General features: G+C 47.6%; 1 protein-coding gene across 1 annotated transcript; it reads right to left on the reverse strand.

The window, feature by feature from the left end:
- Positions 1-7,048: 7,048 nt before the first annotated feature.
- On the reverse strand, positions 7,049-24,223 carry LOC130493245 (zinc finger protein 397-like). Its single transcript, XM_056866947.1, has 4 exons — positions 23,483-24,223; positions 20,434-20,560; positions 17,158-17,403; positions 7,049-7,827 (listed from the first exon to the last, which is right to left on the reverse strand). The coding sequence occupies exons 1-4, from the start codon at positions 24,221-24,223 to the stop codon at positions 7,049-7,051; spliced, it is 1,893 nt and encodes a 630-aa protein (XP_056722925.1).
- Between the last annotated feature and the right edge of the window lie 581 nt (positions 24,224-24,804).

Consider the following 24,804-nt stretch of genomic DNA (forward strand, 5'->3'; position numbering starts at 1 on the left):
GTGGCCTCTTTGTTTTGTTGTGGCCCTCCAGAGGAACAGGTTGGCCACTGTGTGGGACGGGATGCTGGACTAGATGGACCCTCACTGGTCTGATCCAGCAGGGCCCTTCTTATGTTCAAAAGAGGGGATTGTCTGCACTTCAAAGGTTAGGGTATGTCGTTAAGAAAAAGAGTTGTTTTTCTCAAGGGAAGCAAACTGCTTAAGTCCCATCAAATCTGGGTCTCGGGATTAAAGTCAGCATCCCTTTTTCTCGGCTCACGGGACGGAGAAGCCCTTGATGTCCAAACCTTGAAAACACTGTCAAAAGTGGGTCTCGGCGAAGTTCGAGTGCAGAGCAGACCCAAAGAAACCAGCACTGTTACCAAGAGGCCCCACCTTGGCCATTCTATGCCCATTTTCAAAAATGCCAGTAAGGCCAAGCAGTGTTGGAACCAAGGGTTGTGGCTGTCTTTACAAGAGGGTTCATCGTCCTGGAATGCCCACATTTAAATTGAGGGAGTTTGTGCCCTGTTGGTGGCATCATTCTCCTCTCCCTCCCCCTCTGGGGACTGTGCTTGTCACCACTCACTGTTCAACCTTGTTTTTTGAATACCGTGGCAATACTCTGCAACTCTTCTCCAATAAGCTGTCGTCGGACTGCGTTCTGTCAAACTGGGAAGACGTTTTGTCTGGTCAAGACAGGTGCCCTCTAGCGGAAGGAAATCTGTTTGTTTTTTCATGCTGAAATAAAAATTATTTGCTGTATGTGTGTGCACATGTGTGTCTATTTAAGCATAAGACAACCACCCCGGGGTACTAGTTAAGAGTGGCATACTCTAAGCTGGAGAACCAGGTTTAATTCCCTGTTCCTCCACATGAACGGCAGACTCTAACCTGGTGGACCAGGTTGGATTTTCCATGCCTTCACATGAGCAGTGGACTCTAATCTGGAGAACCAGATTAGATTCCCTATTCCTCCACATGAAGCCTGCTGGGTGACCTTGGGCTAGTTACAGTTCTCTCAGAACTCTCTCAGCCCCACCAACCTCACAAGGTGCCTGTTGTGGGGAGGGGGAGGGGGAGGGCATGCAATTGTAAGCTGCTTTGAGAGTCTTTACAGTAGAGAAAAGAAGGGTATAAAAGCTATTTCTTCTATACCAGGGCTACTTAGGTCTTCAGACCTTGTGCACCACCTTACTCAGTTTGTCTACACTGGCGGAGGCAAGTAGCCCCCAAATATATTATCTGAGATCCTTTAAGGGGAGATGCTGGAGATTGAACCAGGGACCATCTGCATGTAAAGCAGCTTCTCTATGGTACAGATGCTGGTGGATCTTGGAGGGGCCCTAACTGTATCTTGCTTTGCAGATAGAAGGGGCTGGGTTTATTTAGCTCTGCTTTCTTTAAAATATGTATGCCTCACTGAGAATAGCTACTGAGCAGGTTTCTGATTCTCAATAATTAATGCAACTCGGTTCCAGTCCAGTAGCCTTTTAAAAATCAAAAAAAAATGTCCAGGGCATAAGCTTTCGGGAGTCAAAGCTCACTTTCAGTTTCCTCCCGGTACAGCACAGCTGTTGGTTGATTCAGAACACTAGTATCTGATGATGTGAGCGTTGAGTTATGAAAGTGTATGTCTGTGAGTTGTTGTCAAGTCACAGCCCACTCATGATGAATCCTACAGAGTTTTCAATCCAAGAGAGGAACAGAGGTAGTTTGCCATTGCCTGCCTCTGCGTAGCAACCCTGGACTTCCTTGTGGTCTCCCATCCAAGTACTAACCAGGGCCAGCCCTGCTTAGCTTCTGAGATCTGGCTAGCCTGGGCCATCCAGGTCAGAGCATAAAAGCTTATACCCTGGAAAATGTCATTGGACTTGAAGGTGCTGCTTAAAGGGTAACCAGCTCAGATCCCATCCGTGGACATGTGAAGTTGGGATTTTTTGCCCCCGTATGCATCACTTTACTCTTGCTCACATTACATCTCTTTTGCCTTCTTAATGCCCATTCCTCCAGTTTGGAGAGATCCTTTTAGAGATCTTCACAATCCATTTTTGTTTTAACCACCCTAAATAATTTGGTGTCATCTGCAAACTTGGCCACCTCACTGTTCACCCCCAACTCCAGGTCATTGATAAACAGGTTAAAAAGCACCAGTCCCTACACAACTGCTCACTTCCCTCCATTGTGAGAACTGACCATTGATTCCTACTCTCTGCTTCCTGTTTTTCCTTCCTGTTTTTCAGCCAGCTCCCCAGAATGGGGTGATGGCCGCCAACTTTCAAGGCTTTAAGAGGGGAGTGGACAGGTTCATGGAGGATAGGGCTACCCATGGCTACCAGTCAAAATGGATACTAGTTATGATGCTCGCCCATTCTCTCCAGGATCAGATGAGCAGTCCTATTATGTTCTTTGTAACACAGGCAGGATAATGCTGCTGCAATTATGTTGTTTGTGGGCTTCTTAGAGGCACCTGGTTGGCCACTGTGTGAACAGACTGCTGGACTTGGTGGGCCTTGGTCTGATCCAGCAGGTCTTCTATTCTTCTGCAACGGAAGCTTCCTAGGTGACCTTGGGCCAATCACACCTTGTCAGCCTGACCTGCCTCATGGGGACATTGTGAGGAGAACATGGAGGAGAAGAGAACAACGTAAGCCACTTTGGGTCCCCATCCGAGGAGAAAGACGGGGTCTCGATGTAAATAAGATTTGGAGGGCTGCATCTGAAAGGGTAGAATTTGGGAGGCTCCGAGCTGCCAAACGCACACACTTTCCACCTAATCTAGGCTTTGACGTGGGCCCACCGCCATCTCTGGTGCTGGGGGGGGGGGCTCTGAATCTATAGGAAGGGGGCCAGGTCCACTTGGGGGGGCATTCCTGGTCTGCTGCTACCAAGGGAAACACGAACAGGAGACTGAAGTTGGGAGCGGGGGGTTCTTCCCCTGCAACTTCCAGAATAGACGAAGCCTCGGGCATAGTGAGAACTATGGGACACTTCTTTACTTCCGAGGAGACTTCTTCCTGGGTACAGGTTGGGTTAGGGCAAGCCTTGGAAGGGGAGGGAGACTCGGGTTCAAATCCTCACTCAGCCATGAAACTCCCTGGAGGACCAGGGGCTGCTCTCACACACTCAGCCAAGCCTACCTCGCAGGATCATTGTGAAGTGGATAAACTGGAGGGGGAGAGAGGGATGTGTGTTTCCTTGAATGCCTTGGAGGAAGGATAAAGAAATTAGAATACAAGCTTAGTCCCCAACAATAAACCAGCAATAAAATAACAGGGTGCAGCATTAAAATATGCCACAAAGACCAATGGAAATGCAAACATCCTGGCAGTAAGACAAGGGAGAGAGAGCTAGCATGGTGTAGTGGTTAAGGTGTCAAGACAGACTGGGATCTGGGAAAACCAGGTTCGAACCCCCACCCTGCCATGGAAACTTGCTGGGTGACCTTGGGCCTCGGTGTTGATCCTGGCAAGTGTCGGGATGGGAAACCTCCAAGGAATACCAGGGGACGTGTCGCGGAGGCAGGCAATGACCAACCACCTCCATAGGTCTCTTGCCTTGAAAACCGTATGAGGCCACCATAAGTCAGGTGTGACAACGGCAAAAACAGGAAAAAAAAAAGGGGCATTCTGAAATTGCACTTGAGATACCAGCAGGGGGAAATCAAAACCCACAGCTTTCGGGAAAAAGCCGGAGGGACACAAATGAATGTCTTTTATTTGTTCACAGAAGCTTTAAATAACTTTTAAAAAAAAGATCACTTTAATGGCAGGTGGGGATTTAAATCTCCCCACACCCTTTCACCTGGCAACCAAATAAGCCACAGGAATAGTTTGTGGGGGAAGCTTAATTGTTCTCCCACCACCACCTCCTCAAAGGATGCGGGATCTTTCTTTGCTTGAGGCTGGGCACCTTGTTTCTAGTCAGAGTAGACCGTAAGGGACCAGTTGAACTGAGAGCCTGATTTTGGTCTACGACAGCTTTTGTGTATGGTCGCCACCTTTGCGGAGGGAGAAAAAAAATATTGTCGAAGGCTTTCAAGGTCAGAGTTAATTGTTCTTGTAGGTGTCGCGAGAATTTTCAGTATTGATCATTAGTTTATATTAAAAATATTAGTAATCTATATTAAAAGAGTTTGGGTTGAAATTGACCCCATACATTATCACCTATAGACCTGACTTTCAGAAAGCAGCTATTAGCTGACATCAGCCATGAAGATTGTTTTGGAACATTGATGGACAATCAGATAGCAGACCCAGACACTGAAAGAATTATTATGGAACAAGATATTTCTAAACAATTTAGTTATGATTTGCAGAAAACTCATTTCCTAAGAATGTGTCAGGGAGGGGTCATTTGGGACCCCCTCTCCTCTCTATAAAGGAACAACCCAAAACCCCAGTTCTTTGTCCTTCCCAGGGAGAAGCATTTTCTCTCTCCTTTGGAACGACCCAAAGTACTTTGCTACATGTTATTTGTTTGTGTGTATCTCTGTGGGTTATTGTTACTCTTCTCTATGCCTTATAATAAACCTATATTTTTTCTACTATGAATGTGTGGTCTGAAGCTGTCTTAAGAACATGGTTTGTGGTTTCCTATTGCACTCTCTGGCATTGCTTTGGTAAGGAGCAGGCAGGGAGGACCAAACACAGCGAACAAGAAGGAGGGGGGAATGTCAAATTCCCCCCACTGTAGGTTATCCGGGCTGTGTGACCGTGGTCTTGGTATCTGAAGGACAGTGTGACTCCTCTGAAGATGCCTGCCACAGCTGCTGGTGAAACGTCAGGAAAGAAAATACCAAAACCACGGTCACACAGCCCGGATAACCTACAAGAACCGGGGTGGGGGGAATGTCCCGCCCTTTAACGGAGGCTGAATGGGATCTTCTTGGGCAGCCATGCCGTGAAAAGCTGCAGCTGTCCGTTTCCACGCAGGAAACCTCTATTGAAGAGGCACGAAGGATTTCTCCAGGCCTGTTGGCAGCCCCGTGTCATGTGGAGGGCCTGTTTTGTTCAGCTTCTGTGCGCAGTAGAGGCAGGCAATGGCAAACCACCTCTGAACGCCTCTTGCCTTGGAAACCCCCTACAGCAGGGGTGGGGAACCTTTTTTCTGCCAAGGGCCAGTTGGATATTTATAATATCATTCGGGGGCCATACAAAATTATCAACTTAAAAATTAGCCTGCTATATTTGGTCAAACATTTAGCCAAGAGGCATGACCAGAGACGGCTCTGAGTGTCTGCCACATAGAGTGACTCGCTTTTGAGCTCTGGTGTCCCCAGCTGGGCCCAAGAGATTCAGGCAGGGCAGCATCCTTCTGAGCTAGAGATAAGCCAGGACCCATGAAGGGCCAGACCAAATGATTTCGAGGGCCTTAGACGGCCCCCGGGCCTGACGTTCCCCACCCCTGCCCTACAGGGTCGCCATAAATCATCTGTGAGGTGACGGCACTTTACGCACATATTGTGTACAGTGGGTCAGGCCAGGACATTAGAAAGTCCTCTGAGCAACAAAGACGAAGCACATCTTCCTGTACCACGGCTAGAGCCGTCTCCTACACATCTTTTTCGGGAAATTCTGGAAATCCCTTTTCCCAGCTGTGCTTTTCCCACTGAGCTTCTGCTTTCGAAACCAAAAAAACAAATGGAAAAAAAAAAAAGATTCTGAATTTATTATTATTACTATTTGTACAGTATCATCCTTTTCACAGTGCTGTACACAGTGTCATCAACTAAAAGGGCGGGCTTCCCCCCCCCCCCCCAAAAAGCCTACGGTTCACTTTTCAAGTCTAAAATTTTAACTGGACTAAATCTGTACCGTATCAGAGACTGCCGATAGCGTTAAAATCAAGATGGACAACGTTTAATCCTATTCCTAGCCTCAAAAGGAGAGCCTGAAGAAAGGAAGATATATCAGAGCTGACATCAACACCACGATGGGCAGAGGGGGGGAAACCAGGCCAGCGTTGTAACCAGAACGAACGAAATTTTGCCTCTTAAGAACAGAATTAAGAAATGGAGGTATCAAACAGGAAAGCGACACAAAGATGTGTAGGACTAGCAAACAATTCAGAGGTCAAATTTGAATAAAAACAAACAGGATTCTGTAGAGTTCTTAACCCGTGAGGGCAAAACGACACTTCTGGGTTTTTAAAGCATTGGGTCCAGGTTCCCTGGATTTCCTGGACCCAAGTCGGGTTCCCCGCAGCCAAACAGCAGATGTGGGGGAACGGCTTTTTAAAAGTAAAGGCAAGCCCAAACGGGCTTGGAACGCCACCACGGGAGATGGAGGGACTCCTGCCTCCCCCGCCCCCAAATCATTCTCCCAGGCTGAAACAGCTCTGAGGGGGAGATTTCCCCATTTTTGCTTCTCCCCATGGAGTATTGTATGCACATAGAGCAGCAAAGATGGGGAAATAATCCACCACCACCCCCGGAGCTGTTTCGACATGGAAAAACGGTTGAGGGAGAAGGCCGGCTGCCTTGCCCTTCTGCCTTTTCCCCACCTTCCTTCCCCTTCCTACCCTTCTTATCTTTTCCTTCCTTCTTCTGTTCCTCCTCCATCCCCACTGTCGGTGTCTCCTTGGCTTAGGCCAGTTGGGCCTTGGAGGTGACGGGCCTTCTGATTGATACCTTGGCAAACCCCCTTGGCAAGGGCCTCTTTGTTAAATGGCGGTTTTCAGTTTTTATTCTGTATTTTAAATGCTGCCAGATTTATGTGTTTTGTGCCTATTGCATTATCTATTGGAAATCGCCCTGAGACTGGCAGTGCCGGGGAGGGTGGGATATAAATGTAATAATAAATAAATAAAATAAAGGCAGGAGACCTTTTCCCCAACCATGGGGGGAAGCCTGTTTGGCCTCACCTTTATTTTTTAAAAGCCATCTCCTGCATCTGCCGTGTGGCTGTGGGGAACCCAAGCTGGGTTAGGGGAACCTGGACCCAACTCTTCAAAAACCCAAATGTGTAGTCTGGCCCTGAAGAGGAAGATCTCAAAAAGGTGGCACAAAAATGCGAAGGATTGCAAGCAGTTAAGAGGAGACCCATACAATCGATTCAACCTCCACATGTCACAGAGATTCAGGCGGAAAGTCCAGTGTCTCCAGGGGCTGCGAAAGGAGTTTCTCTTTGGCATGCGTGCTTTTGTGGAGGATAAGAAGCGAGAGCTGACAGAAGCTTTTGCCGCATTCGGAACAAGCGTACGATTTCCTGCCAAGGTGGACTCGTTGATGTCTCGTGAGGTGCGATTTGCAGACAAACCGCTTTCCACAGTCTGGGCATTGGAAGGGCCTTTCCCCTCCATGGGTTTTCCTATGATTAATAAGGCTGGAGTGGGAGCTGAACTGTCTGCTGCACAGCAGGCAAGCATAGGGCTTCTCCCCGGTGTGGATTCTCTGATGGCGGGTGAGATCCGATATCCAAGCAAACCTCTTCTCGCACGCCGAACAGTCATAGAGGGTGTTCCCAATGTGGGTCTTTCGGTGCACGATCAGGTGTTTCCTGCGCCCGAAGCATTTGCCACACTCAGTACACTGGTATGGCGTCTCCCCGTCTGAGCTTTGTTTTAAAGCTGTTTCACTCACAGGGAAAGTCTTGGGTTTAGGCATTAGCGAGGTGTCATCAAGGATTTCCTTGCGCACCCCACAAAACACAGATTTACCTGTGAGGTTCCTTAGCTGGTTTTCTTGAGGCGTCTTTGCCCTATGAAGAATCTCAGAGGATTCAGCCGGTTGCTGGCCCCGGGAAAAGTTTTCTTTTGCTCCTCCTGGAGATGCCCTTTGTGATTCCGCTTGGTCCAAGATTTCCTGGATACTGATTCTCCCACCATTCTCACTTGCTTGCCAAACATCTGTCAGAAGAGCAATAAAAGAAGCCAAGATTTCAAACCAGGGTTTGTAGCTGGTTTCTTAACTACAAGTTTAAAAGAGGATTAGACCGATTTATCGAGGATAGATCCATCAGTGGCCTTGGTGACTAAAGGGAACTTCTACATTCAGAGGACGTAAACCTCTGAATACCAGTGCTGGGAGGCACTATCAGGGGTAGGCCTCAGTCTTTCCACCCTGTCATTGGCCCTCAAGAGTAACTGGTTGGCCACTGTGTGGCACAGGATGCTGGACTAGATGGACCGCTGGTCTGATCCAACAGGGCTCTTCTAATTTGTTTGTTTTAAGATGCCTGAACACTGCCCATTTGACTCACATTCTGCTTGCTGGTTGCACACAGAGGACCAATGTTTTGATGGGCTGTTCAGCTGTTTGCAAGGAGCTTGAACCTGTTCATCAGGTTTGTTTTCATGTATTGAAACAGTGTGGTACAGTGAAACCAGCACACATGAGAGTGCTAGTTTCCCTTTCCCTCACTGCTTGGCAGCCAGTATAAATAAGCAGTGATCCAATTAATCAGCCAGTGATTATAATTTTTTTAAAAAAAAAATTTAAGTCATACCATTTGGTATTTTTGTAAGCCCATGTTATCAGAGTCATTGTACTGCCCCCCTCCCCATGTCATTTAATGACCTCACCATCCATGACCCTAGGAGAGAATCGGTTTCACCTACTGAACAGGCATCAAAGGATATTTTTGCAAGGCAGAACAAAATGAATCATAGACTCATAGAGTTGGAAGGGACCACCAGGGCAATCTAGTCCAACCCCCTGTACAATACAGGAAATTCACACACACTCCCAGTGACCCCTGTTCCATGCCCAAAAGATGGCCAAAAAAAAAAACAACCTCTGGGATCCCTGGGCAATCTGGCCTGGAAGAAAATTGCTTCCTGAAACCCCACCATGACTGCACAGTGGTGAAGTTGTTCCGCAGATGTTCATGCCGGACAGTGGTGAGGCAAGGACTTCAAAGGCTTAGTCCATGAGTGATCATGGTCACCGAACTCGGTATGTTCACTCGCCTAACCTTGTTCGCCACAAATGTTCGCGGTCTCCCCAGTTTGTTGTGATGTCTGAATTAATAAACTCTGATTTCTTGATCAGATTGCCACTGAAGGCCGCCTGTCTGCAGAGCCGCCTGTCTGAGTTCCTCTCTGCTGGGAGCCAGAGAAGAGACAAGTAGTAGACAAACTGGGATTTGACATTGACATCTGGTAGACCAGTTTGCTGTTACAAACCATGGTTTAAACAAACCACAGTTTATTATGATGTCTGATTGCATTCCAAGTCAGTTGTTAGGAAAACAATGGAATACATTGAAGCCCCCTAGATTGATGTCTGGGCTACATATGCAGTAGGAAAAAGATGGTAGTGTCCTCAGATGGTATTACAGGTTGCTGGTGGGATGGATTGACATCTTGTTCAATCCCTCACCTAGATTTTTTTTTCTTTTGTCTTGCTTCACCTGTGGTGTACGTTGAAATTTTTACTTTGTTTTCTGACCTTTTTTATTTTTTTTAATCATTCCATTTAAACTGATTTGGAAATGTTCATTTAAAAGGAAAAGCAGGTGACAAATATTAAATATTCCTACCTATCTGTCAATTATACTTTTTTAAAAGCCAAGCTCAGGTTCATAGATGGTTTGCCCCTTTTTATTTACACAACAGCCTTGAGAGGTAGGTAAGCTGAGAGAGCAACTGGCCCTAACAGACTTTCTTGTCTGAGTGTGGATATGAACTTGGGTATCCTTAGCCCTTAGTCTAATCCGTTAAACACTATACCACACTGATTCTCACGTACCACTGGGGCTTGCATCCCTGCAGGTAAAACCATTGCACACCAAGGAGAAAAATGCCTTTCTTTGACATCTTCTTGTGAAACTGGTTTTCTCCTTGCAGGGTTGCAGGGTTGTTGTGTTTTGTTTTGTTTTAATTCACAATTATTATTAGCTTCATTTATAGTCCACCTTTCCCTCTGGGACTCCAGGCAGAAGGCAAACATGCATCAGAACTATTCATCAGTCAATCTGCAAGCGAATTACAACGTATGATAAAAATGTTTGAATCTAACAGCAGAGATTTCTGGAAAAACAGAATAAAGCAGTGGACATGGTTGGATCACAAGAGTGAGAAAGACTAGCACTTCAAACCAAAACTGGACCGGTGTCCGTTTAGATCAATACCATCAACTCAGATAAGCCTATTGCTCTAAGATCTTGTTTCTTCAGATCTTTTTAACCAGAGATGCCAGGGCCTGAACACCAGGGAATGTGTGTACTTTGCCGGTTTCGATATGGATCTGCACCAACTCTTACCCGCACCCCTTGTCTTTCGTAGATCTTGACTTTGATCTAAAAAGGGGCATCTTATCCATTAACAGGAGAACTCTGTGTGTGTGTAAAGAGCCTTCAAGTCGCAGCCAATTTATGGCGACCCTGTAGAGTTTTCAAGGCAAGAGACAGAGGTGGTTTGCCATTGCTTTCCTTTGCACAACAACCCTGATATTCCTTGGCGGTCTCCCTTCCAGGTACTAACCAGGGCCTACCTTGCTTAGCTTCTGAGAACTGATGAGATCAAGCTAGCCTGAGCCATCCAAGTCAGGGCAGGGCCATAACTGCCAGCTCCCATTCCACAGGTCTCTGCAAATAGCAAGGCCAAAGCCCCAAGGTGCAAATGGGAATCCTTGAGAAACTGCATGTCGCTGGGTGTTTAGGTTGCCCCCTTTTCAACTGGTCCCTGTAGCTGTCTCTTTAATAACCATTTGATCTGCAAGCAAATGCCAAGTGGATGTTACTGACCTCCATGCTGTGAAAAGCTTCAGCAGCCCATTTCCACTCATTAAATATCTGTTGAAGGGCACAGGATATTCCCCCCGCCAGTCCCCGTCCCCCGTCCAGGTTAGTAACCTCCCTTGATGATAGATCACAATGGGCAGTCTTGTTAGTCTTTCTGTAGCAGTAGAAAAGAGCAAGAGTCCAGTAGCACCTTAAAGACTAACAAAAATTCTGGCAGGGTATGAGCTGATGTGAGTCACAGTTCTGAAGAAGTAAGCTGTGACTCACGAAAGCTCATATCCTCCCAGGAATTTTGTTAGTCTTTAAAGTGCTACTGGACTCTTGCTCTTTTCTACTCAGTGGATGAGTTTTTCCCCCTTGGCAAGAAGGCAGTATAAATATTTTAGTCACTGATTTATTTTATTTCTATTGCTATATTGCTATGCTTGAGCTAACTGTATGTAAGGTAAAAAAGGTAAAGGTCCCCTGTGCATTCCTGACCTATGGGGTGACGTCACATCCCGACGTTTCCAAGGCAGACTTTGTTTGCGGGATGGTTTGCCAGTGCCTTCCGCAGTCATCTTCCCTTTACCCCCAGCAAGCTGTGTACTCATTTTACCAACCTCGGAAGGATGCAAGGCTGAGTCAACCTTGAGCCGGCTACCTGAAACCAACTTCCGTCGGGATCGAACTCAGGTCGTGAGCAGAGCTTTTTACTGCAGTACTGCAGCTTAACACTGCGCTGAGGGGCTCTTAATTGTATGTATGTACTACTATTTGTTGTATTATTATGTTTTAGCTATTTGAGACGGCCATGTACAATACATTTTCTGGAATTCTGTTTCCCGTAGTCCCCCTCAGTGACTTTCCAGAAAGCTGGGGGAGGGGGGCAAACAGCCAGCCATTCTGCCACGTTACAGTTTTCTAAAACAGTAGGGTGGGGGCTTATGGGTTTTATTTAGGGGCTCCACACACACACACACCCCGGTAATTCTGTTCAGCATGAATCAAACTCTTCAGTCTAAATTCATGTTTTCTGGCCATTTAGACCAGCAGTCTGTCAAAGCCCTGCTGTACGGTGGCCGAGAAAGAACTCCTCCTAGCCTGGGGTGTCAGGTAACCCCAGTGGGCCAACCAGGTGCCAGTGGTGGATATAAAGCTTCCATGATGGCTCCTTTCCTTTAGGAGGGGTGACTGAAGGTGGTTGTGAGTTCTTTCCACTCTTCCATAAGGCTCTCAGACCTACCACACAATGTGTGTGTGTGTACTATGTATGGTGTTCTGGGCTCTTTGGAGAAAGGATGGGATAAAAATCCCATATGTAAACAAGCCGAAGGACTGAGCGGAATTGCAGGAGAGGGATAAACATTTTGGGAAAAGGTATCCCAAAATCTCTCCTGCCAATAATCTCTGTGCTCTCAGAGGCTTCCACAACCCCACCCCACCCTGGAATTGTTCCTTTAACTGACTCCCAGCTGCTGTCCACTTTTCATGCTTCGTGGAACATGCTCAATCCTTATCGTGCCGTTATAAAAGAATTTTCTTCTCTCCCTTCCTTCTGTTGTTTAATTTACAAAGTTGAATTTCCCTGCATAGTTAGGAAGTCTCTTGAGCAGGTAAAGTCCCCGTCTCTGTGAGTGGCCCTGTTGTGCAATTTTTATCATCCCCACAGGGGCCAGCCAATATGTAGGGACAAACTGGAAGTCCCTGAGGAATCATGGGAGGGCTACAGCAACTTGGAAATCCTACACCTCCCCTCAAAATCTCCCCCTCCAGGATTCTCTAAAATCTCAGGGATGTGAACTAGCTGGTTTTCCTTTCCCTCTTTTCCCCCGTCAGCTGTTCAACTCAAACTGCCTCATACCAGTTTAGACCTTCGGTCCATCAAGGTCAGTCTTGTCTGTTCAGACTGGAAGTGACTTTGCAGGGTCTTAGGTCAAGGACTATCACATCTTCTACTTGATTGTTTTAAATGGAGATGCCGGGGTTGAACCTGGGACCTTCTGCATGCCAAGCAGATGCTCTGCCACTGAGCCATGTGGCTCCTCCCTAAATGAACCGGCCTATACCTGAGTTATATACCCTTGGTCTACCTCATCCTTTCAACAGGAGATGCCGGGGATTGAACCTGGGAACTTCTGCCTGCCGAGTAAACACTCTACCATTGAGCCATAGCTAGCCCCTCCCCAAACGCCCATTGCTTGACAGTTCTAAGAAATACTAATACCTGGAAGACACTTCATTGCATAGGTGAAGCTAGGAGAATTCACAACCCTGAATTCTTCCTCTTCTGAGCAAGCTACAACAGCATCTACGACCTTGGATCTGGGCAGGTTCAGCTGCTCTAACTTTGTTTCAACCTGTTGTGATACATACTTATGAATTTAGAGTGTAGATGGTCTTCTATTTATGTTATTAAATTATGTGATTTTAGTGTATGAGTTATAATATGTTTATTGGTTCTGAGACACTTCGTTGTTGATGCCATCGTGCTGTTCTCTTTTGCACTATTAAGAGTTTCAGCATAGGTTTTCTATTTTGGTATACCCTTACTAATCGAGGCACCTTTTAATTTATTAGTGTAATTGATTAACCAACTCAATGATGCAGCAATAGTGAATATGTTCTATGTTCAGCCTTGTCTCATAATTAGGGTGTTTTGAACTGTTTACATACCGGATAAAGTACATGCAGTTTAGACATACTAATCCATATGAACTCGGATCTCCCCACCATTGAGCTAACTTCACTTATTTGGGTTTTTATAATGTCAAGAGCCAGTGTGGTGTAGTCGTTAAGAGCAGAAGACTCTAATCTGGAGAACTGGGTTCAATTCCCCACTCCTCCACATGAAGCCTGCTGGGTGACCTTGGGCTACTCACAGTTCTCTCAGAACTCTCTCAGCCCACGTGGAGGCAGGCAATGGCAAAACCATCTCCAAACGTTCTCTTGCCTTGAAAAAATCCCCTACGGGGTTGCCATAAGTCAGCTGTGACTTGACGGCACTTTCCATCACAATGTCATTCTGAAAGTGTACTCTTTGCTCTCAGTCCTAGAAAACTAGAAGGATGCCATAAACTGAGCAGAATCCTGGCTTTCTTGAGCTCCACGCCCCTCACTCCTCGATCTGTCTGCTTCTCTGGCCCTACTGTCCACAGGCCAGTGAATAAGGTGGTGGTAGAATGGAATGCACCATTTCAGATTGGGGGGGGAATCTCGATTGTGAACATTCTTCTGCATAAAAAAACTGCCTTGTAAACAGAAAATGAGCACAGCAGGGAGAAAGGGCCCAGACTTGAGCTTGCCATGCTAATTTTCTACTTGAAAGGTATTTTTCACTAAGAGAAGGGTACAAAAATGCAACTCTCCACCCATGGTCTGCTGTCCATAGGGTAGAAATCCTAATGTTAAAAAAGTTGCTTTGCAGATCACCAGACATCTCGTCTGGGAGTAGCCTTGCTCATGAAAGAGCACCAGATTTTGCATACTGAAGGTTTAAGATTCAGTGCTCGACTCCTCCAGTTAAAAGGGGATCTCAAGTAGAAGTGCTGGAAAAGACCCTTGCTTGAGATCCCAGAGAGCCCCTGCCCACCACAAAATTGGACTCGATGGACCAGGGATCTGACTCAATTCAAAGCAGCTGCATGTACTCACAAACCAGGAGAAAGATTCCATAGGAACTCAGAGAGGCGGCCCAGTGTGGTACTGGGCACAGAATTCAGCACACAACTCATCCTCATGACTACTGGTAAAGGTAAAGGTAGTCCCCTGTGCAAGTACCAGGTCATTCCTGACCCATGCAGTGACGTCACATCCCGACATTTACTAGGCAGACTATGTTTATGGGGTGGTTTGCCATTGTCTTCCCCAATTATCTACACTTTACCACCAGCAAGCTGGGTACTCATTTTACCAACCTCAGAAGGAAGGAAGGCTGAGTCAACCTTGAGCCGGCTACCTGAAACCAACTTCCGTCGGGATCGAACTCTGGTCGTGAGATGGGCTCAAAAGCTTGTAGCCAGTGCCAGTTGAAATACAGAATCCAGAAAAGGTGATGTGTTAGATTTCCAGCGGCTCAGGGGGTCTTCTGGGTCCTCCAGAGCCCCTCGCTGTGACCAGCAAACCCAGAAAACATTGTGAAAAAACACACACTAAAACTGCAGAATGAGTTGAATAGTAAGGGCAATCTCTCACATTTGCTTGCTTGGCATGATTCCAGGAGAGCACAGGAATACAGTAAAAAGAGGTTCATTGGGTCTAACCATCACCCTCTTCCCAGGCAAACCAGCTGTTGGAGACCTGTGTCTCCAACACAGAGAGGGAGACAGAAGGATATGGTAGCAATGAAGTATTAGCCAGCCAGTATATACCAGTGGTATATACCAGTGTTGGATTTGCTGATGTGCTACCATGACCTCATCATTAAAGAAAGAAAGCTCCTCCCATATGAGTCCTTTTCTTGCTGCTTAAAATCCACTCGTAAGGACTAGGGATGGCAGTTGCCCAGCCATGCTCCCTCTCCCCAACCCATACTAAATGGAGCAGCGGGAAAGATGGCACTGTGTTGAGTGATGCTCTAGGAATCCCCCAATCTCTATGGCATTTACCATAGAGACTGGAAAAACTCCTAGAGGGTTGCTCAATACAGTGATGGTTACTTCCAGGATGGCCGCCTTGCGCAACACATTTTCCACTATGCCTCACCCCCAAAAGTCTCCCAGGGGCTCAGGCATGAGCCTGGCAACCCTAACGAGGACCTGCTCAGATACTCTCTCAGGTGGACACAGGGATCTGCCTTTTTGGTAATGGGTGCTATACTCTAGAAGAGTGGTTCCCAACCTTTTTGAGTATGAGGACCCTTTTTAATATCAAACAATTTCACAGACTCCCGCTCACATAGTAGCAGTTGAACTATTAGTATCCATTGATTGAGAAAATACATAATGATAAAAAGATTAAAATGACAATTCTTAGAGCACATGTGAATTCACGACTCCTTTCCAATAACTCTGCAGTCCCCTGGAACCTTCTGTCCTGAAGTTGGAAAGCATTTCTCTAGAATTCACTTCCTGAAGAAGTCTTGCCTGTCCCCTTCACTGGCTTCTCTTTGTATGTGTGTAAAGTGCCGTCAAGTCGCAGCCGACTTATGGCGACCCCTTTTGGGGTTTTCACGGCATGAGACTAACAGAGGTGTTTTGCCAGTGCCTTCCTCTGCACAGCAACCCTGGTATTCCTTGGTGGTCTCCCATCCAAATACTAAGCAGGGCTGACCCTGCTTAGCTTCTGAGATCTGACGAGATGAGGCTAGCCTGGGCCATCCAGGTCAGGGCTGGCTTCTCTTTGTGTGTGTGTGTGTGTTAAGTGCCGTCAAGTCGTTTCCGACTCATGGCGACCCTATGAATGAAAGTCCTCCAAAATGTCCTATCTTTGACAGCCTTGCTCAGATCTTGCAAATTGAGGGCTGTGGCTTCCTTTATTGGCTTCTCTGTGGCTTCTCTTTAGGGATAGGTAAAAAAAATTCTCTTTCCAGCTAGTCTTTTGATGTTTAACAGGGCTGAGCTTTGTGGATTTATCTGCTGCTGATTTCATGATGTTGATATTTTTGATTATCTGATTAATTCTTTAGCACTGTGACCTGCTTCAGAAAGACATAATATGAGGCGCTATATAAATATCACCAATAAATATATACAAATCCATCATGCCATGAGCCTTTTTTAAATGTATATCTCTGCGCACAGATTATGAATTTTGGTTGTTTTAATGGAGGTTTTGGGGGGGCTGCTTCTAGTGAATTTGGGCTTTCAGAAAATACTGGACAAGGTTATCCTTGAAAGCACCTTCACCCCATTCCCTCCCCCAAATGTTGTTAAAAAAGCAAAACAGCCATGGAGGAAATTAAGAATATTCTTTATTGTGTTAGCAGTTGTTGTTAGAATATAGGAGACAGGTTGTTGTTTCTGCATTGTACAGTGTCAAAAATCACATAGTTTCTGACCAAAACTTATTCCAAACTGGTTCTCCATAAGCAATACCAATCTTCCCCTAAAATTTTCATCCCCCCACAAGTCCAAGCATCCGTATAGCTAACGTGCTGTGTGGATTCTCTGGTGTCTATTAAGGCACGTATTACGAGAAAACCTTTTCCCACAAACCAAGCATTTGTGCGGCTTTTCGCCCGTGTGGATTCTACGGTGTGTATTAAGGTTAGCTTTCTGGCTGAAGCTTTTCCCACAGCGCAAGCATTCGTATGGCCTCTCCCCAGTGTGGATTCTCTGATGAGTGTTAAGGTACGAGCTGCGAGAAAACCTTTTCCCACAGGTTGTGCATTTGTGGGGCCTCTCACTTTCACATCTTTTGCGGTGCCCAATCAGCTGCAATTTCTGACCAAATCTTTTCCCGCAGTCTGAGCACTTAAACGACTTTTCTCCCGTGTGAATGCTTTCGTGCTTAATGAGGACCGAGCTCGGACCGAATCTTTTTCTATAAGCATTGCAGATATTTTGTCTCTTACCAGTGTGGACTCTTCGCTGGAATGCATCTTCCTCAAGAGTCTGGAAAGATCCTCCAAACGGACCAGACGGATCGACTTCCTGCATGGGGTGGGTTTCCTGCTGAGTCCTGGGTGTGTTTTCCAGCTGGCAGAACTGGGTGACGTCCTCCCCTCCTCTCCATGCTGATGTCCTGTGCGGTTGCAATCGCTCCAACTCTTCTGCTGCATACCCTTCCTCTCCCTCAAGGCTCATCCATTCTTTACTGCCTGGATGAAAGGGAGAGAAAATATGGGTCTCTGTGGACAGGTACTCGCTACTGTACATTCTCTTATAGATATTCAAGGGGAGTCATTTCGGGCTGCAGCAGAAGAGCTAGATTTGAGCTGACTTGTGGTGACCCCATATGATTTTCAAGGCAAGAGACGTTCAGAGGTCATTTGTCATTGCCGGCCTCTGCGACACGACCCTGGTATTCCTTGGAGGACTCCCATCCAAATACTAGCCAGGACTGACCCTGCTTAGCTTCTGAGATCTGACAAGATCAGGATAGCCTGGGGCTATTCAAGTCAGGGCCAGCAGCGCCTTAGAAACCCAACAAGATTTTCAGGGTATGAGCTTTCAAGAGCCAAAGGGAGCTTTGACTCTCGAAAGCTCATACCCCCCAAATCTTGTTGGTCTCTAAGGTGCTAGTGGATGCAAATCTAACCCCTTATAGAGAGTCCAGTCGGTGGTCCATCTACTTCAATTGTCTATAGCCAAGGAGGAAAGATCAACTTGAAGAACATTAGAGCAGCTCTAGTCCACCATTCACACATCAGCCAGATGGGAAGTCCACAAGTACGGCACAGAGGCCAATGCTTCCCCCTGTTGTTACGCCCCCTAAGTTCTGCTATTTGGAGAGCTACTGCTTCTAAACATGGAGGTTACACTTCGTCATTGTGGCAGCCATCAATTGGCCTCTCCTCCGTGAACTTGTCTAACCTTCTTTTAAAGCCCATTAAACTAGTGGCCATCACGACATCCTGTGGCAACGAGTTCCGCAAGTCAATTTTATACTTCCTTCCCTCTGATCTGATGAGGTACAGTGACAAGGAAGAGGAGGAGCTTGGGCAAAAGTCAGCCCTGTTCCCCTCCTTCTGCACATTTGGGTAATGAATTTGGATGGCTGGAAGGAGGGTCCGACTGGGGGAGGGATATTTTCCTGCCATCCCCAATATGCAGCAGGACAGAAATTCAAAAACGACCCAAGGGAAACTGAAGAGTGGGGTGTGCACAAAATCCAGCTCCTAGAAGAACAGCTGGATTTGAGTCCAGCAGCACCTTGAGGGCAACAAGATTTTCAGGGTATGAGCTTTTGACAGTCAAAACTCCCATCGCCAGACAGAAGTTGGAATGGAGATCTCTGAGTTCCTATATCCCAGTAGAAGGTGAGAGGGGCGTTGCAAAGAAGGAACTCAGAGATCCATTCCTACTTGTATCTGACAAAGGCCCTTAGGAGGGGTTTTTCTGACTTTGCTTTCCTCAGCCAGGAGAAGGGAGATTGGGCTCTTATGCTCTGGAAAGGTGCCTGGCCAGAAAGGAGAGCCAGCATGGTGCAGTGGTTAAGCGTGGTGGTTTGGAGCGGTGAACTCTGATCTGGAGAACTGGGTTTGATTCCCCACTCCTCCACATGAGCGGAGGACACTAATGGGGTGAACTGGATTTGTTTCCAGCTGGATGACCCTGGGCTAGTCACAGTTCTATTAAGAGCTCTCTCAGCCCCACCTACCTCACAGGGTGTCTGTTGTGGGGAGGGGAGGGGAAAGTGATTGTAAGCCGGCTTGAGTCTTCCTTAAGTGGCGAAGAAAGTCGTCATATAAAACCAACTCTTTTTTTTCTTCTTTGACTCTCCAACGCTGATTTCCCCCCCAAATCTTGTTGGTCTCTAAGGCAGGGGTGTCAAGCTCATTCGTTACGAGGGCCAGATGTGACATAAATATCACTTGGTCGGGCCAGGCCATGCCTTGCCAGCCCAGATTAGGACGGGGGTGGGGGTAGCTGCCATGGCTGGCTCACGGGCTGGATAAGAGCTCCCAAGGGGCCTGAATCTGGGCCCCCAGGGCTTTATGTTTGACACCCCTGCTCTAAGGTGCTACCTTAAAGACTAACAAAAATATTTTCTGGCAGGGTATGAGCTTTCGTGAGCCACAGCTCACTTCTTCAGATACCAGAGCTGTGGCTCACAAAAGCTCATACCCTGCCAGAAAATATTTTTGTTAGTCTTTAAGGTGCTACTGGACTCTTGCTCTTTTCTACTACTGCAGACAGACTAACACGGCTACCCACTGTGAATTATCTAAGGTGCTACCGTGACTCAATTCTAGCTCTTCTATTGCAGACCAACATGGCCACCCCCTGAAACCAGCTCCTAATAAAATCTACTTGCTATTTTCATTTCTTTCATAAGGCCTACACAGTAAAAAGCGGACAAGCAAATAATATGCACCAGATGCTGCCGTCACACGGGTGCAAAATAGCTAGGGCAGTGATGGCGAACCTTTTAGAGACCGAGTGCCCAAACTGCAACCCAAAACCCACTTATTTATCGCAAAGTGCCAACACGGCAATTTAACCTGAATACTGAGGTTTCCTCCCAGCTGGGCGGTGGGGAGTCCAGGGAAGGGGGGGCGGTGGGTTACTCCCAGCTGGGCAGCGGGGAGTCCAGGGAAGGGGGGACGCTTTGGAGTGGCGGGGAGTCCAGGGAAGGGGGGGCGCTTTGAACTGCTCCGCGCTACCTGCAGGCAGCGCGGAGCAGTTCAAAGCCCCCGCCGCCCAGCTGGGCAGCAGGAGTCCAGGGAAGGCAGATGCAACGGCTGCGCGTGCCCACAGAGAGGGCTCGGCGTGCCAAGTCCGGCACGTGTGCCATAGGTTCGCCAACACGGAGCTAGGGCATCCAGAGAAGTTTTTAAGAAGAGGTTAGATGGTCATCTGTCAGCAATGCTGATTCTGTGACCTTAGGCAGATGATGAGAGGGAGGGCATCTTGGCCATCTTCTGGTCACTAGGTGAGGGGGGGAGGTAGTTGTGAATTTCCTGCATTGTGCAGGGGGTTGGACTTGATGACCCTGGTGATCCCGTCCAACTCTATGATTCTATGATTTCTAGGAGGTTTTTTTTTCCTGACATTGCTTTTCTCAGCCAGAAACGGGAGATTTGGCTCTTACGCTCTGGAAAGGTGCCTGGCCAGAAAGAAGCCATACCTGAAGACATCCGCCCCCCACCGCACCCTGGTAATTTGGAGGCCCAAGAAATTCTTACCCAGCATGGAGGCATCTCCACTCTTGGGCTCCACCTTTGCCTCCCCATGCAGTTGCCGGTGGGCATGGCCGGACGACACTGGTTCTGGCTCGAAGCTCAGAACCACCTCCTGAAACGGCGATGTTACCTAGAATGGCAGGGAAGATCTCCTTCAGGGATAGAATGCATGAGACTATCTTATACAGAGTTGGACCACGGGTCCATTAAGCTAAGTGTGGTGGGTCTCCGGAAAGGTCTTCCATTACTCCTGCTACTTGAGGTCCCGTTAATGGAGAGGGCAGGATCAAACCTGGGCTTCATTCTTCCCATTGGAGACACTGGAGATTGAACCTGGGACCTTCTGCATGCCAAGCAGATGCCCTGAGCTCCACCCACCTCCCTAAATGAACCTGCCTTTTACTGAGCTAGAGGCTGGATGGCTATCTGTCGGGAGTGCTTTGATTGTGGGATCCTGCGTGGCAGGGGTTGGACTGGATGGCCCTTGTGGTATCTTCCAACCTTGTAAACTTGTGGGCTAGACCCTTGGTCTACCTCATCCTTTCAATTAGACAATCTGGGGACTGAACCTGGACCTTCTGTACAGAAAGCAGATGCTCTACCACTAAGCCATGGCCCCCTCTGCAAATGAACCTGTCCTTACCTCACTGAACCCTTGGTCTACCTCATCCTTTCAACTGGAGATAATGGGGATCGAACCTGGGACCTTCTGCAAGCAAAGCCGATGCACTACCACTAAGCTATTCCTTCTCCCTACAATTACATATGAAGCTGCCTTGTACAGTCAGACCATTGGGCTGGCTAGCTCAGTTCTGTCCACTCTGACTTTAACTGGCTCTCCAGGCTCTTGGTCAGAAATGGTCTTTTCTGACACTTCCTAGCCCAAGCTTCTTCAATGGAAGATGTTGGGGGCTGACTCAAGTACTTGTGCATCCAAAGCAGGGGCTCTACCGCTCAGTAGTAGGCTCTAATAATTTACTCTGCAGTAGGTCCTGGTAATTTAACAACCAGGTGAGGATTTTTTTTTGCCATCAAGCCATAGCTGACTTATGGCGACCTTGTAGGGTTTTCAAGGCAAGAGACCTTCAGCGGTGATTTGCCATTGCCTGCCTCCATGTCACAACCATCCAAGTACTAGGCAGGGTTGACCCTGCTTAACTTCTGTGATCTGATGAGATTGGGCTAGCCTGAGGCTGTCCAGGTCAGCTGAACATACATTTCTGAGATCTGAGGAGATCAGGCTAGCCTGGGGCTATCCAGGTCAGTTGACATAGGTATTAACGGTCCCACAATAAGTTAATGATTAAGTAAAATATATATTCCAAAATATAAACAGCAGTAGGGTGTGAAATGGCCCATGGCATCCTGCATGCAACCTTGGTGCTCATATACAGTCATTGCTACACATCTGTCAGCAATGCAATGGCCATCTGTCAGCAATGCTGATTCTATGACCTTAAGCAGTTCATGGGAGGGTAAGCATCTTGGCCATCTTCTGGGCATGGAGTAGGGGTCACTGGGGGTGTATGGGGGGAGGTAGTTGTGAATTTCCTGCATTGTGCAGGGGGTTGGACTAGATGACCCTGGTGGTCCCTTCCAACTCTATGATTCTATGTCCTCATGGCATGGTGCAGTCACTCCTTCATTTTATGTTTTGCTTCTGGGAAGGAGCTAAACCCTGAAAAATAGCAATCTGAGTAACTCAAAGCAGCAAGATTTTTAAAGGCAAAAACAGTGATTTGACATGGTGTAGACAGGCAGTAAGTACCCTGACTTCAATGGCCCAGGCTAGTCCGATCTCATCAAAGGAGTGGGGTTAAGAGTCACTTAACTGGCGTTTTCTTTTCAAATCCAGAACTTGGCTGGAGGCATGAACCTTGAGGTTGAATTGAAGGGCAACCACCGAAGACTACCAGTAATGGGCTTTTTCTGCTCTGCCCTTCCCCTCAACTGCCCCACTTTGGGCAGGGCTTTTCGGAAACAGTGGAACTGCACAATGGAATGTGCTGGCCCTTAGTGAGCGTGGCGCATGACTCTGTAGCACATCTGTGCCTTTTCCTTGCATTTGTTTTCCTACAGTAACATTCAGAGGCTGTCAAATGTCCAGTTCTGAGGATTTCCCTCCTACCTCACAAATGTTCTTTTAGAACTACACATTTTGTGCCTAGATGACCCCCATCCCCCAAAAAAATATATTAAAAGACCGGTTGTTGGATTTTATACTTGGTGTCTGCCACCCTGGAAGCCTGATGGGTTGTGTGGCAGAATAGAAATCTCTAAACCAAACAAATAAAATCAGAGAGATGCCTGAAAATCGGTTCAAAAGTTCTAACCTGACTCAAAAGGCATATTTTAAGAATGGGAACAACTCCCCATAAAGGAGGCTGCATCAGTTACTTCATAAGTGTCCATCCTGACTGGAAGAAGCTCACAAAAGCAACACGTGCAGGGGCCTAACAGGACCCTCCTCTCTATCAGAGTATTTCTGCTGTGTCTCTGAGGAAGGGATTGATCGATATGTCCCCTACCAAAACACAATCGCAGTGGGATTCCGTTCAGTTTTCGGAGGAAGCAAGCTAGAACAGTATAACACATAGAAATTCATCAGGCAGCCTCCTTTGTGTGCACAGGTGTTATCCTTTAGTTACATAAGGCATCCTTCTATAACTTAGGTAGATCATGAGAGAGAGGGCATCTTTCTATGACCTTAGGCAGATTCTATGACCTTAGGCAGATCATGAGAGGGAAGGCATCTTGGCCATCTTCTGGGCATGGAGTAGGGGTCACTGAGGGTGTGTGGGGGAGGTAGTTGTGAATTTCCTGCATTGTGCAGGGGGGTTGGACTAGATGACCCTGGTGGTCCCTTTCAACTCTATGATTCTACGATTCTATCGATCATGGCCCAAAAGGGTGCTCCACAACACTATCTGGAAATGACTGATCTGAGGAGATGGAATGGGGAATGTGGCGACCGGATCCCTGAATCTGCAACTGCCCATTCTAAAAGAGAGGTGGACCCTTCAGGATAATGACCCTCCCAGGCATCTCTCACCTGCAGTTGCTGCTGCTCAGCCTCACGCTGCCTCAATAAGAAGTCCTCGGCCAGGGCCACCGCCTGGGAGCAGGTCTCTGGCCCTCGTTCCCTCACCCAGTCCTGGACCTCTGGCGGCAGGATGGTCAGGAATTGCTCCAGGATCAAAAACTCCAAGATCTGCTCCTTGGAGTGCCTATCGACCTTCAGCCACCGACAGCAGAGCTCCTGGAGCCGGCTGTACGTCCCTCTCGGCCCCTCGGCCTCCTGGTAGCAGAAATGCCGGAAGTGCTGGCGGCTCTTCTCTCTGCTCATGGCATCCCCGCGCAAGATGGCCGCCTTCACTTTCCCATAATCCTCTCTGTCCTGTGGGTCCAGCCTGCTATACGCCTGCTTGGCTTCCCCACTGAGGGCCGGCAGGAGACGGGCTGCCCACTCTTCCTTGGGCCACTGGCAGGCTTCGGCCACTTGCTCAAAGGAGGCCAGGAAGGCCTTGGTGTCGTCCCAGGGTGCAGGTTCCTCCAGCAACTGCGGGACCCCCCAGCCTGCGTGAGAGGATTCCATGGTCTTCAGGAACTCCTGCCACTGGACTTCCCAGCGCTGAAGGAGACCTTCCCCGGCTTCCTCTTTGATCTGTTGTGGGGGCATCCTTTGCAAGAACTCCCTGATGCAGCCTCTCTGGCTGACCTGAGGGCTTCTCCTGGCCCTCTCTGATCCCTCCATGCTTCTGGGGCCTCCTTGATTTTGCTCCTCCGTCTTCATCCCCAGGTAATCTTTCAGCATCCAAGGCTCTCAAAGGGGGGGAGTGAAAGAGAGGTGCTGTGTTCAAGAGCAGAGCGAGGACCTTCTCCCTGGATGAAAAGAAGATGCATGCAGGCACGTGAGCAAACTTATCCTCCACTTGGCTGATGCTCCCTCCTCCTCCGTCCCTCCCTGTTATGCACCGAAAGGCTAAAACACTCAACCTCTTAACGGGAGAATTCATACCAGAGAGCAAACGGGCAGATCAGAAAGGGGAGATATAAATACACAGAAGTAACAGCCTTCGTCTTCCAGGACAGGAGTGCAGGAATATGAAATCCCTGCTCTGTTTGTTTGAAATTCTGAAAAAAAGGAAGGACTGGCAATATTGTTGTGGTTGCCTAGCAACCCCCATAATGGCCACTCAGAGCGCATTCAGTTCTTAAATGTACAGGCACCGTTTCTATGACTGGGAGAGGGAATCTCCCCAGGATAGATGGATACCCTGCCAGAAATTTTGTTAGTCTTTAAGGTGCTCTTTTCTACTGAGACAGACAGATTCAGATTTCAGATTTTTCTATCAACCTCGGACTTTCCCCTAG

This window comes from Euleptes europaea, chromosome 1 (assembly GCF_029931775.1).
Source record: "Euleptes europaea isolate rEulEur1 chromosome 1, rEulEur1.hap1, whole genome shotgun sequence".
Taxonomy (NCBI): domain Eukaryota; kingdom Metazoa; phylum Chordata; class Lepidosauria; order Squamata; family Sphaerodactylidae; genus Euleptes; species Euleptes europaea.